Source organism: Eptesicus fuscus, chromosome 15 (genome assembly GCF_027574615.1).
Source record: "Eptesicus fuscus isolate TK198812 chromosome 15, DD_ASM_mEF_20220401, whole genome shotgun sequence".
Lineage (NCBI taxonomy): Eukaryota > Metazoa > Chordata > Mammalia > Chiroptera > Vespertilionidae > Eptesicus > Eptesicus fuscus.
The window spans coordinates 70,156,975-70,174,876 of record NC_072487.1 but is presented as its reverse complement, the minus strand read 5'-3'; the positions used below and the strand labels follow the sequence as shown (position 1 = coordinate 70,174,876).

The 17,902-nt window shown below is 38.2% G+C and overlaps 1 protein-coding gene across 4 annotated transcripts in view; it reads left to right on the top strand.

Annotated features, from left to right (window-relative positions):
* Positions 1-705: 705 nt before the first annotated feature.
* Positions 706-17,902, top strand: part of RC3H2 (ring finger and CCCH-type domains 2) — a 44,764-nt gene continuing 27,567 nt past the window's right edge. For 2 of the 4 annotated variants that reach the window (XM_028130760.2, XM_008155265.3), the window contains exons 1-5: positions 706-910; positions 8,069-8,366; positions 11,766-11,883; positions 14,138-14,371; positions 17,080-17,255. In XM_028130760.2, coding sequence (XP_027986561.2) covers positions 8,136-8,366; positions 11,766-11,883; positions 14,138-14,371; positions 17,080-17,255 — 759 coding nt within the window. In that variant the 5' untranslated portion in view covers positions 706-910; positions 8,069-8,135. The remainder of the gene's footprint in view (positions 911-8,068; positions 8,367-11,765; positions 11,884-14,137; positions 14,372-17,079; positions 17,256-17,902) is intronic. The other 2 variants (XM_054727698.1, XM_054727697.1) reach the window with 2 other exon arrangements.

Sequence of the window (17,902 nt, the reverse complement as noted above, 5' to 3'; positions counted from 1 at the left end):
TATTAATCCCTGTGTCCCTATCCCAAGCTTATTTCTTCCGATATAAAAACAGTGAGAATAATTTATACCTTGCAGTTTACTGTGAAAAATCCTGCAGCAGATATTTCTGGAGTTATTAGTGCCAAAATTTGTGCTTGAATTTTGATGTCTGCCAGATTCTGAGAAACAATTTTCTCGTTAATAAAGAGGTGTGCGTTATTGCCTGCCAAACAAATGCTCTCTTTTTTATTTTTTTAATCAGGGAGATTGGTTGGCACCTAAAGGGATTGAGGGATGGGGTCAACATCTGATTGTGGGAGAGTGTTAAGATTGTAATACAAACGTATCAGATTAAGTTAAATAAATATCACGATTTTCACGAATATCATGAGGACAGGCAGACTGGCTCAAACCAATGTCCAAGAGGCTGGCTCTAGGAGCAGATGAATGTACTGGGAGTTTCCCATAAACCCCTTCAGCTTGCCTAGGCATCCTAACAGCACCTCCCACGGTATTCCAGTTTTCCCTAGTCACGTGATGGGGGTGGTTCGGCTCCACCACAGGGAAGCTAATGCGCGGTCCAGGTGGCTGGAGCTACTACGCTTCCCTTCCACCGCCCTTACTCCTGGTTTTGCGTGATCTCGCGTGATGTGGGGAGTATCTTCTCGCGAGAGTTAGGTCTGGATCCCTCCAGGTCCGCCTCCATGGTGAAGAGGCGGTGGTGGAGGAGGAGGTGGAGGGAGGAGGAGGAGGCCCCGTCGCGGCCTCCGCCGCCGCCAACGGGGCTGTCCCTGTAGCTCCCGATGGAGTTTGAGGTCGTGGAACCGCCGCCGAGCTCTGCCCCGGCGAGACGAGGCGCCTGTGTCGCCGAGCCGCGCCGCCGCGGGGCTCCCGGGAGCGGCCCTTAGCGACCCCGCCCGGGCCCCCACAGGTAGGGCGGGGGCGGGCACGATGCGGCTCGGGCCCCGGTCTGGGTCCCTGGTCCCCGGCGATCGATTGGGCGGGAGACCTATCTTAGCCCGGGGCCTGTACTCTGTCGTTGTGGGTGCTCGGAGGGTTGGGAAACTGAGGGCCGCACCTGACACCCCACCCGGGAGTCCGGAGATCAAGGAGGCCCCTGGCCTTGGTCGAGCTTTTTCAATACCGAGGCCTGGCGCAAATGGCCACCTCCCTTCGACTCCTGCGGAGGGGACGCCTCTGACCCCTAAGGAATCCACCCAAGCAAAGGCCAGGCTCCCCTTCCCTTTCTACACCAGTTAGTAAGAGGGGCTTTGGAGGAGGTTCTCGAGACCAAGTACTCTCCTAGCTTTCCGTCCTGGGGCTTCCCAAGATCCTAATGCAGGGATGGTGGAGGCGATCTGAGGAGTAAATAGGGACCCTGGCCAAACAATGCCCGGGGAGGGCTTAACCTCCCGGGAGGGAGAAGGCCGGCCCGGAGTGGTTGCACAGTGGATGTGACCGAGCACTGGCATGAAACGGAGCCAGGGAATTCTGCTACGGCTTTCTTCTTCCCCTCTTTCAGTGTTCCTTCTTGGGGAAGCCTCTTAAGGGGAGACTCTTCCACCATCTTAGAAGAATGGTAGAGAGCATCTTTGTTTCTCAGATGCAGATCTACTTTTCTGTGTCCTTAGCTTTCAGAAAGGAGATGAGGGTAGCTGTCATTTACATCTTTCGAATCACAAAAGAGTTTTAAGATACCAGCAGGTAGAACCTTGACACCAAAATAGTCTCCAGTAATCACTGACATAAAGTAGATCTAATCTCGTGATTCCCTGTGTGTGTGTGTGTGTGTGCGTGTGTTTTATAACCACGTAGTTCCCTTTTAATTCCTACTCTCCATTTACCCAGGTCCTTTCTTTTTAATTCCTACTTTCCCACCCGCTGCGATTAGGACTTTGTATCCCAAATAAAGTGCTAAAGGAATCCTTTCCATTCTTGTATTAGTCAAACTTTGAAGTTCCAGTAGGAACTTTTGATTAACCTGAGAAAGCTAATGTTGCTATGCTAAATTGCTATAATTTCCCAAAAGCAAAGAAACAAATGTTTTAGTTAGCCTGTGGAGCCTTGTTATAGTTAAATATACAAATTTAGTTAAGGCTTCTTGAAACATTAAGAAGAGCTCTCCCCTCATTACCTTCTTTTATCTGTCTAAAGAGCGACACCACTGTTCTAACATAACATCTCTTATCTGTTGTTTGCTTCCACATTCAATTTTTGAAGAAATAGAAACCATTTATTCAACATTGCCGTTTTGGTCGGAGATTCTTGTTTTCGGGGTTGTGGAGTTTGGAAATTTGCTAGAAAAACAGAATGTTAAACATATATTCCAAAAGCAGATGTTGTAATTCAAACTGACTACTATTTGAGCATTTGATTGCTGGCGTGTTGATTAGTGAATCCTCTGAGTTACTCCTGATCTGTTATTACTGTTGTGTTAGCCTGACATGCAAGAATACTTTATGTCCTTTGTTCATGTTTTCTTTTTTCGTTGTTGTTCATATGTTTTCATTAACTCACTTCCTGCTATGTCTCTTAGTTTGAAAGAAGTTCTATTTTATATTAAAAAAATAGAACTTCTATATTGTATGTAATATCCAAGAATGCTAAATAAACTTACAACAAGGTTTTATCATGATAAGTACTTGCATGTTGTTTTGGACTGAGTTGAAGTTTCACTTTCTACTGATGGAAAAAGGAAGCATGTGGTCAAATAAAGGTAGCTGAAAATTAAAAATGTTTTGCACCCAGTCTTTAACTATTGTAAGTTATATCTTTAATAATCCTCAGGGTTTTCTAATTTTATGAAAACCTTCTTAAGTGTAGGTGTGACTTTCACCTCAAATTCTGAGTAAAATTTACTTTTGAGTATTATTTTTAATTTTAAGGAGAATTGCATTGTCCAATACTAGCTAGTAGTCACATGTAGCAGTTGAGCACTTGAAATATGGCAGGTGTGAATTGAGGTGTGCTGAAAGTGTAAAATGCACACCAGATTTTGAAAATGTAGTATAACAACAACAACAAAAAATTCAAAACATCTCACTAATTTTTACATTGATCACATGTTAAAATGATACCGTGTATAAATTAGGTTAAAGAAAAGATATTAAAATTAATTTTACCTGTGTTTTCCTTTTTTAATATGACTGCTAGAAAATTTTAAATTACTTGTGGCTTGCATTATTTCTATTGGGCAGTGCTGTTCTAGAGGATCTCTTCCAATAAATAAATTATCTGAATTAAAAGACGTGAAAACGAAAAATTTCAAGTTTAGTCATCACTATAGAAGCAAAACTTTATTGGTTATATTAATTAAAATAAATTTCATTACTGTTCTTTTGGAAGACACTGAAAGTTAAAAACCTCATACTTAATAAAAAATCTAGTTCAACCCCATAGTGGGCTGAAGTAAAACTTGAGTCAAAAATCTTTCCTAACTTATACTAAAGTTACATAGCAGTCTTTAAAATGGTAATTCTGTTCCTTTTGCTCCAATCCTTTTGATATGTTTGAATGCTTAGTTTTAGTTGATTTTGTTTGTTTTGTAGGTTAAGGTCTAAATTGTACTCATGATGCTTTAAATACTATTTTTAAGTCCAAAAGTAATTATTTTAAAGGTTTTAAATACCGTTAAAAGTCCATTTCAGTAGCTTAAATTCTTCTCATGGGTAAACTAGAATGAAAACAATGAGTGTTTTAATGAACAGACCTGAGCCCTAATTTTACATCTTTATGTAAAATTATATATATAAAGTTACATATATATATATATATTTATACAGTAGTGAAAGAGGCATAAACTTTATTCTGGCATTTTAAAATCAGATATAGTCATAAACTAGCTGCACAATATCATGGCAGTCTGTTATGAGAAAATGAAAGTACTTAGCTGGTATGCAGTTTGCTTTTAAAGCAGTTTATAATTTGCATCATATGAGACTTACAGTCTTAAAAATTACTTGAGTAAAATGTGTTTAAGGTTCCACCTGTAATGTTTCTCCTATGCTTTATCATTTTACTCATCTTCAATTTTAGTAACTAATAACTAAAGTTAAATACAAAAAAATTAATTAGAATGTTTTCCTTTTTTCTCTTTTCTTTTAAATATATTTATTGATTTTTTACAGAGAGGAAGGGAGAGGGATAGAGAGCTAGAAACATCAACGAGAGAGAAACATCGACCAGCTGCCTCCTGCACACCCCCTACCGGGGATGTGCCCGCAACCAATGTACATGCCCTTGACCTGGAATCGAACCTGGGACCCTTCAGTCCGCAGACCGATGCTCTATCCACTGAGCCAAACCGGTTTTAGCTAGAATGTTTTCCTTAATTAGTCCCTTTGCATATCTAGAGTTGTGAGCTTTTTAATCAATTTTACCTCAATTTGAGATATTTTGGTAGCATTTTTAGAATGAATACATCAATATTAACTATAAATGTTATTAGTAATTTAGGTTTCCATAGATTCAAATAAGTTACTATAGAATGTATTAATATAAATCTAGAAATTTTACACAATATATTTTCTTAGCTTGCCATTGTTAAATTATATAAAGACAATGGCTGCTTATTACTTTTTATAATTATAAAAATATATTCTAGGTAAATGTTTACAAAGTGCCTTTTTTAAATAAATGAAAGACCTATTTTGTCATTATTAATTAAATGTTTTAGTGAACAACATGAACTCTTTTAGGTAAATTTTTATTTTGTATTTATCTTTATTGAGGAATCTAGAATTCATTGATAATGGTACTGAAGAAAAACATTTTTTAAAAATCAAACCATTCCTTATAATATTAAATAAGGAAAATTTAGTTCATAATTTTCCTGTTAGAAAGTTAGAATCGGACACACAGCAGAAGGAAAATTTGCAGAGTTACTGTCAAAATTTTGGCACAATCTGTCTTTTAAAGGTATACATTAAATTTCTACTAGAAATAAAACTTGAATAATATTAAAGCATGTGGTGTTTGTAGACCTAGAAATATATATAGGATAGTGTAACATACTACTATCAAGTATATTCTGGAATAGTTTGAAACACTTTAAAGCTAATAGGTAAAAATATGAAAGATACAATTTTTATGTTCAAACAATGCTCCCCCCCTACACACACACACACACACACACACAGACACACTCACACACTGACTTTAAAGCATTTGGGGATGATCTTGGAAAACTATAAGGAATGAGTATTTTGCTACTAGTTTTATATTATTCACTGGCCTTTGATACCCTGACCCCCTGAATTAGCATTTCCAAATAGGTTGGAATTATGAAAAAAGAAATAGATGCAGTGTCTTGTTTTGATAAATATTTTATCAGTTCAAGTTATTAACTAAATTAGGGCTCTCAATCGTAGATTTAAGATACAATTTATTCTTCCTCAGAGGCCTTTTCCTTGTATAATTCTGCAGCCTGGTAAGCTGAACATTAAAAATGTTATATAGTTTCAAGAAGTGATGTATTCACCTACTTAGTGCTCATCCCTAAAGTTGAAAGCCAACTGACTGGTTTTAAGATTGATGGCATTAATAGGTGTGGCAATGTATATTAGATACATTTCATTAGAGCTATTTGAGGAAAAGCTTGTATAGGGAGCTTTTTACATAGCAAGTCCTATCATTTATTTTTACAAGATATTTTTAAAACCTTAAGTTTTTGTGAACATAAAAGCACAATAAAGGCTAATAACATTCATTTGGATGTGAGGATATTGGAGAATGAGTTATAGACCTTTCTGTCCTAAATCTGACTTCATTTTTAAACATCTAATTTCTGTGGAACTAATATATTTGGGTTGATAAACATTTTTATGAAATAAACCATTGGCTGTTTAATTGCCCTAAATACCTAGATTTCTTGTCTACCAAAGAGCCTTTGCCAGACTTACATAAGTTTAGTATTAGAAGATACAGAAAATTTGTGAACTGTAGAATGTTCAAGTTAGGAATGTAAAGATTTTAATTAGAGGACAGCATAGTTTTGATACTAAATATTTTATTTTATTATTTTTTTAATATATTTTTTACAGAGAGGAAGGGAGAGGGATAGAGAGTTAGAAACATCGATGAGAGAGAAACATCGATCAGCTGCCTCCTGCACACTCCCTACTGGGTATGTGCCTGCAACCAAGGTACATGCCTTCGACCGGAATCGAACCCGGGACCCTTGAGTCCGCAGACCGACATTCTATCCACTGAGCCAAACTGGTTAGGGCTAAATATTTTATTTTACTAAAAATTATGGAACAAACATTTGGATCTTAGGAATAAGAAAAGAAAACTGTTATTTTCCCCATGTGCCTTTTAATCATATACAAATATAATTTTTCTCACACTATAATATCAAAAATAGAAATTTATATTTTGCAGTTTTTTAATTTAGAATTATTAGATGTTAATATTATTTTAGTCTTCTAAAAGATGATTTTATTTTATTTTTAATCCTCACCTTAGGACATGTTTTTTATTGATTCTAGAGAGAAAAGAAGGGAGAGGGAGAGAGAGGAGAGAAACATTAATGTGAGAGAGAGAAAGATGGATTGGTTGCCTCCTGAACATGCCCCGATAGGGGATCCCTCCCATAACCTGGGTATGTGCCCTGACAGGGAATCAAACCCACCACCTTTTGGTGTAGGATGATGCTCCTACTAACTGAGCCACCCGAGCCAGGGCTATTCTTCTATATCTTGCTCATTGGACCTGACAGTTTTTGGTAATATATATACTTATCAATCACAAAATATGTTTTGTCAAAAGTATTGTAGAGAACCACATTCAAGATTTGTAAGACAGTATTTTTTAAAATATTTTTTTATTGATTTCAGAGAGGAAGGGAGACGGAGAGAGAGATCGAAACATCAATGATGAGAGAGAATCATTGATTGGCTGCCTCCTGCACGCCCCTTACTGGGGATCGAGCCCCCAACCTGGGCATGTGTCCTTGACTGGAATCGAACCTGGGACCCTTCAGTCCGCAGGCCGATGCTTTAACCTCTGCTAGGGCTGTAAGACAGTATTTTTCTTTTTTTACTTTGTAATGTATTTTGAGGTCAGCATATTTTTTTCATTTATGTATAACCAGCTCTATCATCACAATCTTCTTTCATACCCTTATTAGAGGCCCAGTGCACAAGAATCGTGCATGGGAGGGAGGGGAATAGGGGGTCTGTCAGCCTGGCCTGCGACCTCTCGCAGTTTGAGACTCCTTGGGGGATGTCCGCCTGCCAGCAGTGAGACATCCCTCTCGCAGTCCGGGACCCCTCGCTCCTTTCTGCCCACCTGCAGTGGAGGCAGGAGAGGCTCCTGACACAGCTGCTGGGCTCACCAGCCGTGAACCTGGCTTCTGGCTGAGTGGCGCTCCCCTGTGGGAGCACACTGACCACCAGGGGGCAGCTTCTGCATTGAGCATCTGCCCCTGGTTGTCAGTGCGCATCATAGCGACCAGATGTCCCACCTTTGGTCGATTTGCATATTACACTTTTATTATAATAGGATTTTCAGTACCTCAATTAGCCTCCTAATCAAGCCCTGACCAGCGATTTCCTCTTTTGTGAAGCTGCCAAGTTGAATGTATGTCCTGGACTGACGTGGTCATTCAGGTGGCAAAGCTATTTCTTCACACTTGACTGACTCTGGTATTGTTTGGATCAAGGGTTTCCAAAGTTCACTAACTCTAGGTCATCTCTTAATATGTTTCGGGGTAGTAGATACCCATGGGAAGCACTTTTTTAAAAATATCAGTGATCCAAATTAATGTATGTTCCTAAAAATGAAATGTGGAATATTAATATGCTCATTTGATGTAGTATTTAAGAAAAACAAATGATAGCTCTGATGATTGTTTTATTAGCAACCAATATAAATATTTTTAGTTGAAAGAAACACTGTTAGAATAATGCTTCTGGACAAAATTTCAGAAATTCAATTCAGCAAATAGACTTAAAGAAAAAGATATCCAAAACATACAAAGTTACTCAGAAGTGTTTTAGGTCTTGAGGCTGTGATGGTTGACTTTACAATTAGCTCTTGAAAGGGAATGATGAATATATGTTTAATTCTTACTTTTCTCCATTTCCAGCTTACAAAACACTACACAGCAAAATAATGATCTGCTAGACTGCTAACCCGAGCATCCAGCTTCCACAATGCCTGTGCAGGCAGCTCAATGGACAGAATTTCTGTCCTGTCCAATCTGCTATAATGAATTTGATGAGAATGTGCACAAACCCATCAGTTTAGGTTGTTCACACACTGTTTGCAAGACCTGCTTGAACAAACTTCACCGAAAAGCTTGTCCCTTTGATCAGACTGCCATCAACACCGACATTGATGTGCTTCCTGTCAACTTTGCACTTCTCCAGTTAGTTGGAGCCCAGGTAAACTTCCAAGATTTTACTAATTTGGTATGTGTAATAATTATAGTACTTTGTTCATTAAGGGATACAAAGTATGTTTAATGATATTTGATACATAAAAATATTCAGTGTACCTGATTTTCATGATTATATTATGCAAAAGTTTTTCTTTAATGTCATAAATCCTTATGCAAAACCATAATTTTTATTATGGCTATATGTTTCTTTGTGTTCAATGCTATGGTCAAAATTTATTTTATAAGTCATTTTGATGGATAAGAAAAATTTTGATATAAGCATCTACCTATATATAGAAAGAGGTAATATGCTAATTGGTCCTAACGGTGTCCTCCCAGTCACGACCAGTCAACAGGCTGCGTGTGCACAGGAGCCGGTGGGCGGGGACAGGGACTTCCGCCCCCAGCAGAGGCGCATGCAGGCCTGCCCAGCGCTAACATCACACTGCCTTGGAGGTGGAGGCTGCTCCCGATGGAGGCACACGCAGGCAGGAGCTGGTGGGTGGGGACACAGACGGGGGCCTGCCCGAGCTGCTGCGGCACAGCTTGAGCAGGCCCAGAGCGGACACAGATAGGGGGGCATGCCCGAGCTGCTGTGGCGCAGCTTGAGCAGGCCCAGAGCGGACACAGACATTTTTTCATGGTGAAGGAACTGGAGTCCTTGTTCATGAAAACACCTTGGCAGCTGCGGCAGCTGGCAGTAACAGCAGCAGTGGGGTGATGAGGATGGCGCCTTCCCCTGATCAGTCCGGTCGCCTCCCACAGAGGGAGGCCAGACTGCAGCTTAGGCCCGCTCCCCAGTAGGACATCCCCTGAGGGCTCCCAGACTGTGAGAGGGGGCAGGCTGGGCTGAGAGACACACCCCCCCCCCCACCCCCAGTGCACAAATTTCGTGCACCGGGCCCCTAGTACATCAATATTTATTCATTAGGTGGTATGAAAAGAAATGTAATCAAAGTTTTGGCCAGAGAGCAACCAACTAGAAACCTCAAATGGAGGTTTTTTATTTTCTTTTTAATTTCACTTGACATCTGTAATAATCTATAATAATAAAAGTATAATATGCTAATTAGACCAAACAGCTGGATGACCTTCTGAATGAAGCTGGGGCTGTGAGGGCCAAGGCAGCTGTCCTGGATGTGAGGGCTGAGCCCCTTGCATGAATTTCATGCATCGAGCCTCTAATGATAAAATAAGTCCTATTTGGGAATGAATATATCGAAAACCATGCTATAAAATAACTTATTTCTTGTTGATAATCATTTTATTGAATCAGAGCAAGACCCTAGATTTATAGTAATTTTCATTTAATAAGGGTCTACTTTGTGTAGGAATGATGGTAAATATTCAGTGTCTATTAATGTTAACTAGAGGCCTGGTGCACAGATTCGTGTACCTGTGGAGTCCCTTGGCTTGGCCTGCACCCTCTCGCAATCCAGGACCCCTCAGGGGATGTTGGAGAGCTGGTTTTGGCCCAATCCCCACAGGCCACGCTGAGGGACCCCACCGGTGCACAAATCAGTGCACCAGGCCTCTAGTATGCATATGAGATCTTTGGTTAATATCTTCCCGCCCTACCCCTCTCCCCCTTTCCTTCTGAGATTCATCAGTCCCATGTTTCCATGCCTGTGGTTTCTGCTCCTGCGTTGAGCATCTGCCCCCTGGTGGTTAGTGCTCATCATAGCTGTTGGACAGTTGGCCGGTCACTTAGGCTTTTATATATATAGATTCTTGCTATAGCTTTTCAGGTATGTAATATCCCCATTTTACAAGTGAGGAAGAAGATTCTGTACATCGTGTATTACATAAAGTAAGAAAGTAAGGATTTTTCTAATCAGTCACATCTTAGAAAATTCAATGAATTAAAATACCCCGTTCCATAGTATCTTCATATTTGAGGTTTTCCTATTCAAGCACAGCATTTCTTCTCAATGTTCATAATCCAGACACTCTGAAATCAAGATGCAGTTGTAGTTATTAGGGCATCGTAATTTAATTGGCAGTATTTTTTTTCTTAACAGTGCAGAAAATAATGGTGGCTCTTGCAAATAATGGCATCTTAGATCCGACAAAATACTTTAAACTTTTTGTAATAATACTAGCTACCATTTATTTATCATCTGCTACAGGTCAGGTATTGTGTTTGTCTTTTAAATAAATGTTCTCTCAGGCTTATGCAGTATGATTTCTTTTATCTTTTCAGGCTCATCTACAACTGTCTTCACTCTTTCTGCTTAAGCCACACGGCCGTCCAGTCAATTGTTAAATATGCCAGAAGTATTCCCACCTGAGGGCTTTTGTGTAGTGACTCTTTGCCTAGAATGTTCATTCCTTCTCTTTTAAGTCTTTCTAATGTCATAATTTCCAAGGAAGCCTATCTGGACCATCCCCCTTAAAAATTGCAACCTCTCTCCAGTACTCCTAATTTTCCTTATTCTTGTTGGATAATTTGTATTGATCACCTTTCATCATACTATGTTTTTTATTTATGTTTCTTTTAAATTTATTGGTTGCCTTCTCTCTTCTCCACTAGAATGTAAGCTCCACAAGGGCAAGAAATTTTGTCTGTTTAGCTCCCTGATAGAGGCCTAGTGCCTAAAACTGTGCTTGGTACATGGTGATAACTCCATAAATATAAATATATATTTTTTTAATTTAAACATTTTTAAAATTTATCTTTATTGTTGAAAGTATTACAGATGTCCTCGTTTTCCCCATTGACCCCCCCTCTCACCCTGCACCCCCCAACAAGCTAAATTGAATTTTTATAATGGCACAATGAAATAGGGATTTTCATCTTCATTTTGCAGATAGGGAAACCATGACTTGGAGCAGTTAAATAATTTACTCAAGATCACTCGTAGAAATGGCAGAGCTGCAGTTTTGACCTTTCATTGAGAACACTGTGTCTTGTGGTGCTTATAGTCTAGCAAGGGGGTACAGTAAATATAGTAAGTACATAATATAGTAAGAAGGCACTTAGTGCTAAGGGGGAAAAAATTCTTATCCTTTTTACCTACTTTTTGTTTTGAAATACTTTTAGAAAATGTTGCAAAAGTTATACAGAGAACCTGTATAACTTTCTACAGCTTCCCCTAATATTAACATCTTTTAAAATTACAGCATAGTTATCAACCCCAAGAAATTAACATTGATACAGTACTATTAACTGCCTGCTTCTTTTCTTCACCCATTAACCCACCCAGCCCCTGCTATTAAGTATGATATTCTTGATTCTTGGAAAGCAGATTTATTAGGTGTTTGCCTTTAATTTTATTTAAACTACCTCGATGTATGTCTGTGTTATAATTTATACTCACCAAGATTATTATCAAATATATAAATAACAGCTTGTAAGCTGGGTGGATGTATTTCTTCAATTTTTTGTTCGTTTTGTTTTTAGGTACCAGACCATCAGTCAATAAAGTTAAGTAATCTAGGTGAGAACAAACATTATGAAGTTGCAAAGAAATGTGTTGAAGATTTGGCACTCTACTTAAAACCACTAAGTGGAGGTAAAGGTAAGTTCCCAAAAAGTGTTTTTTTCTGGTGAGGAGGACTTGGTAATACATTTACTTAGACAAATTTGATGCTGATGCCCTCTTAAAACCTTTTGAATTTTGGAAAATGAGTTTACTTGGAGAGATCTTAGAAAACTTTTTGATTGAAAACATTTATTATACTATTTTCTGAAAACAACCAATATTATTATTTAATAATTCATGAGACATACAACATTGAGCTTTAAGCAATATTTGTATTCATTGATTAAACTAATAGTGCTATAGCAGGATATTAATTTTGATAAGCCCTATTAAGACAAGTTTTATGTGTTCATTTATTCATTCAATCATTCATTAAATTTTATTGAGCACTTATAGAGGTTACAGTCCCTGTCTTCACAGAGCCCGCAGTCTATTGGGGGTGAGAGCCATGTAAGCACAATAAATTATTTTAAGTGCTGTGACAGAAGTGAAATTCTGTTTTGTTTATCACTGCATACCCAGTGTTTAGCACATCATATATGTAATAAAATGTTGTTGAATGAATAAATCAATCAAGTGTTTATTTTGTACCTGCTCTGAGCTTTGCACTGTTCCATATTTTGGATATAGTGATTTTTTTTTTGAGAGACTTAACCCTGTACACCTCATTCATTCATTGAACAGATATCTAAAGAGCATCTAGTAAGCACCAGACACTTTTTTGGTACTTGGGGATCCTTGAGTAAATATGCGTGCCCTTGTAGCACTCATGTTTAGAAAAGGGAGAAAGTATAATAAAGAAATATAATAAAAAAGAAAATTATGTAGCATGTTATAAACAATTGCTATGGAAAGAAAATACATTTAGAGGGATAAGAAATGTCAGAGTGAGTGCAGAAAGGCAGATTGCAATTTGAAATAAGGTGATGAAGGTAGGCCTCAGTTAGATGGTAGCTTTTGATCTTGAAATAAAAGGTGAGGTAGTTAGCTATGTAGGTACCTGGGGAAAGACTGTTAAAGGCAGACAGAATAGTAAAGTCCTCAACACGTGTAGTGTCTTCAAAGAATAACAAAGCGAGGGCCAGAGACTTCCTTAAATTATTGGATGTGGGGTAGGAGAGAGAGAGTGGAGTCGAGTATGACTGTTGGGTTTAAGGCCTGAGCACAAAAAAGAGAGGTTGTCGTCAATTTAGATAAGGGATAGTGTAGTGATCAGGTTTAGGTAGGAAAACCTGGAGTTCAATTTTGGTCATGTTAACTTTGCTTTGTCAAATCTTCACTTGAATCCTGTTGAGTAACTGATGGATATATGTTAAGGAATGAAGTATAGGAGCTGTAACTTTGGAAGTCATTGACATATGGATGGTATTTAATGCATTAAGACTAGGTGAGATCATCTAAGTAGTGAGTGTAGATAGAGAAGAAAATGAAAACTGGGTCCTGAGGCCCTTTAACATTAAGAAGACAGGAAGAAAAGATAAAATCAGAAAAATAAGACTGGAAAAAAAAAAAAGGAAGAAGGTTAGAAAACTAAGAATGCAGTGTTCTGGAAGCCATGTAAAGAAAAGTGATCAAATAAGTTAGAGGTGATATCTGTGATGAGTGCTATAGATTTTAAAGATTGTGGAGAAAGGAATTGGAGTTAATTCTAGAGGATTTGCTACAAAAGGGAGGAACGAAAAACTCAAAAAAAGGGGGGGTGAGGAAAGCAATGGGACAGAGGTAGGGGAAGAAGAATAAATAAAAAGATTTTAAGACAGATGAAATACAGCTTCCTTATTCTTATTAATGCTGATGGAAATAATCCAGTGGGAAGGGAAAAAATGATGATATGGGAGAAAGACAAGGATTGTTGAAGCAATGTCCTTGAGTCAGGAAAAGGGATTAGGATCTAAGATCTTGTCACTAAGCCATGTTCTTACTATCTTTTATATAATGAAAAAACAACGCTGTTAATTATTACTTTTAAACTTTATTCATTCAACTTTATATTTACCTTCAATAATTTTAGTAAATAGACTAAATAAACAAACCAAATGTACTCTCTTTTGAGGGACTCATATAACCCAGAGAAGAGGATACTTAAATAAAATTTGAAGTAACTAAAAATTAGGCTCTTATTACCAGTGACTGGTAATAAACTGAAATAGATTGAGTAAAAGAAAAGGAAATTTGTTTATAGGAGGCTCATTAGGAATTGTGGCTTAATAGTTAAATACAGATAATAAAAATTGGCTTGTCTTTTTTAATTGAAAAAACGTTAGTTTTCTTTGTTTCCTTTTTCCTAAAGGTGTAGCTAGTTTGAACCAGAGTGCACTGAGCCGTCCAATGCAAAGGAAACTGGTGACACTTGTAAATTGTCAACTGGTAGAAGAAGAAGGTCGTGTAAGAGCCATGCGAGCAGCCCGTTCACTTGGAGAACGAACTGTCACGGAACTAATATTACAGCACCAGAACCCTCAGCAGTTGTCTGCCAACTTATGGGCTGCTGTGAGGGCTCGAGGATGCCAGTTTCTAGGACCAGGTAAGATAGATCACTATCGTGCCTTTCTTATTGGTTATCAGGGCTAGAGGATGCCAATTCCTAAAGGTAGGTGAGCATCCCCAGACTCAACCCGTCTTTATACATACAAAGCTTGATATAATTGCAGATAAACAAGCCAGTTTTTGTTGATCATAATCTATATGATAAGTGCTATAATGTTTTAGAACAAATTTCTCATTTAATCTTCAATGTCCTTCAAAAGAGGTGACACAGATCCAGTTTTACAAATTAGAAAGCTGAGTTAGTTAAGATTACACAGGTGGTAAGTAAAGGAAAAGTAAATTTTTTTAAACTTTTAATTTTGAAATAATTTCAAATTTAATGAAAAGTTGCAAAAATAATGCAGAGGCCCTGGCCAGGTAGCTCAGTTAATTAGAGCCTTATCCCGATATGCCAAGGTTGCAGGTTCATTTCCTGGTCAGTGCACAAACAAGAATCAACCAGTGAGTGCATAAATAAGTGGAACAACAGACAGGGGTTTCTCTCTCTCTCTTTCTCTTTTCTTTCTTAATAATCCATAAATAAAATACAGAGTAATGCAGAGAATTCCTGTGTACTCTTTATCCACATTGACTAGTTTTTTAATTTGCTACATTTGTTTTATTATTCGCTCTTTCTTTTATGAACCATTTGAAAGTAGGTTGAATACCCATTAACACTTGTGTGTTTCCTAAAAACAAGGATACTCTTGATACAGTACTACATTCTATAGTTTATATTCCAGTTTTATCAGTTATTTCAAAAATGTTTTTTATGGCATTTATTTTGTAAATATTTCCCTGGCTGGAAAACAACATAAATTAATACCTTCGTTAGGTATTGCACCTAGAGGCTAATATCGCTTTAAAATTATATACAAAACTAGTAGCCCTGCGCACGAATCCGTGTGCCAGTAGCTCTCTGCGGGGCCTGGCCACTCTGCGCCCACTGCCCAGAGTCTCTCCGCAGCCCAGAGGCCCATCCGCGCCCCAGCCTGGCCAGAGCCCCATCCATGGCCGGGCACGGAATGCTTACGCTGCCTGCTCTCAGCAGCTGTCCCCTGGGACTGGGAGACTCCAGTGGGGCTGAGAGGACTGAGCGCCACCATCTTGTGGCTATGGGCGCTTCCATCTTTGTGACAGAGTGACAGTTAATTTGCATATTACCCTTTTATTAGATAGGATAGTTCTGACAGGCAGAGTAACAGTTTCAGGCATTAAAAAATTGCCATTTATCATAAGACTTACTGTGTGTCCTTCACATGTTACTTGTTAGAGTAACTGTGTGTGTTTTATAAATGAGGATTTTTTTTTTCACTTTAACATTGTCATCTAGTTGATTGTTAAATATCTACAGAATGTATATGTTAAGTTCTCTTGACTTGTGTTCTGATCGGTTGTTTAATAGGAAGGATGTTTTCTTTTGTTTGATTGCAGACCCCTTATCTGTGGTTTCTTTTTCTGTAGTTTTAGTTACTTGAGGTCTAAAAATATTAGGTGGGAAATTCCAGAAATAAACAATAAATAAGTTTTAAATTGCTCTGAGTAGTGTGAAGAAATCTCATGCCATTGTGAATCATTCCTTTGTCCAACATGTCCACACAGTATATTCTATCCACCCATTAGTCACTTAGTAGCCGTCTTGGTAATTAGTCTGTTGAGGTGTCTCACTGCTCGTGTTCAGTTAACACTTATAGTAGACTGACATTAAGTCACAATGCTATGTCATTCACCTCACTTCATCTTATTGTGTAGTCATTGTATCATCTCATATCTTCACAAGAATCTTGAATCTAGTACAGTAAGATATTTTGAGAAAGAGACCATATTCACAAAGCATTACAGTATATTATAATTGTTCTGTTTTTAGTTATTGTTAATCTCTTACTGTGTATAATTTGTAAATTAAACTTTACATAGGTATGTACATATGTACAGCAGGTTCTTGAATAACATTTCATTCAACATCGTTTTATTATAGCGTTGATGAGATGCTACAGGAACTTAGCTCTTGTTTGTGTCAATCAGCCTATGGTAAAATTGGTTGTATCATAGGTTGTTTTGCTTAAAGTTGCAAAACCTATTGACAATGTTAAGTGAGGATTTTACTGTTTAGGAAAAAACATTATACAGGGTTGGCAAAGTAGGTTTACAGTTGTGTTAATAATAGAGTAATTAATTAATAAATAATAATACAAAAATAAGCTCTGCCCCGGCTGCGTGGCTCAGTTGTTTGAGTGTAGTCCTGTGCACCAAAAGGTTTCCGGTTCGATCCCAGACAGGGCACATACGGTATGGAAGGCAGTGGGTCGATGTTTCTCTCTTTCTCTCTCCACTCCCCTCTTTTTTTCCCCTTCTCTCCCTCTCCCTTCCTTTCTCTAAGCATGTCTGCAGGTAAGGAATAAAAAAAAGAAGCTCTGCTTCACATACTCACAAATGTAAGCCTACTTTTGCCCACCTCTGTATATAGGGTTTGGTACTAGCTACAGTTTCAGACATCCACTGGGTGTCTTAGAACATATCCTCTGTGGATTAGGGTGGACTACTGTATTTTTTAATTAAGCTATATTTGTGTATGTGTGATGTCCTATTTTTGTGCTAATTAAATACAGACTGGAAAATGAACCACTGTAAACTAATACCAAAGAAATCTGTGACAGACATGATCTGCAGGGTTTCTCATTTATCATGAACTCATGTTTCTTCTAGCTATGCAAGAAGAGGCCTTGAAGCTGGTGTTGCTGGCACTAGAAGATGGATCTGCTCTCTCAAGGAAAGTTCTGGTACTTTTTGTTGTGCAAAGATTAGAACCAAGATTTCCTCAGGCATCAAAAACAAGTATTGGTCATGTTGTGCAACTACTGTATCGAGCTTCTTGTTTTAAGGTGAGTAATAAGCAACCATCTAAACATTACATGCCTATATGTGGGACAGAGGCTTCCTATAATGGGTATTATCCTGTTAGAGGCCACCACAAATGCAGAATGCTTATAAGAGTTGAAGAAACTCTTTTTTTGAGAAGTGCAACTCTTAATTGACTTGAATTCTCATCTTGTAGATATTTTTCTGTAAAAGAGTATCAGACTTTTGCTTGATTTTAGCATGGAGTCAGAACAAGGGAAGTTAATGATTCTGTTCAATGCAGAGATATTCTGATTTGGTATATCTCATGTAGGACTTGAACATTCATACATACTTTAAATTGTGTGCTCTTCAAGCCAAGGGTTCTGATTCAGTAGACCTGAAATTATAGTTTTCAAAACTTCATGGGTGATTTTGATGCACATTAATAGAACTTGAGCCCTAACCGGTTTGGCTCAGTGGATAGAGCGTCTGCCTGCGGACTCAAGGGTCCCAGGTTCGATGCCAGTCAAGGGAATGTACCTTGGTTGTGGGCACATCCCCAGTAGGGGGTATGCAGGAGGCAGCTGATCGATGTTTCTAACTCTCTCTCCCTCTCCCTTCCTCTCTGTAAAAAAATCAATAAAATATATTTTTTTAAAAATGGAACTTGAATAGGACCAGGTTCTCT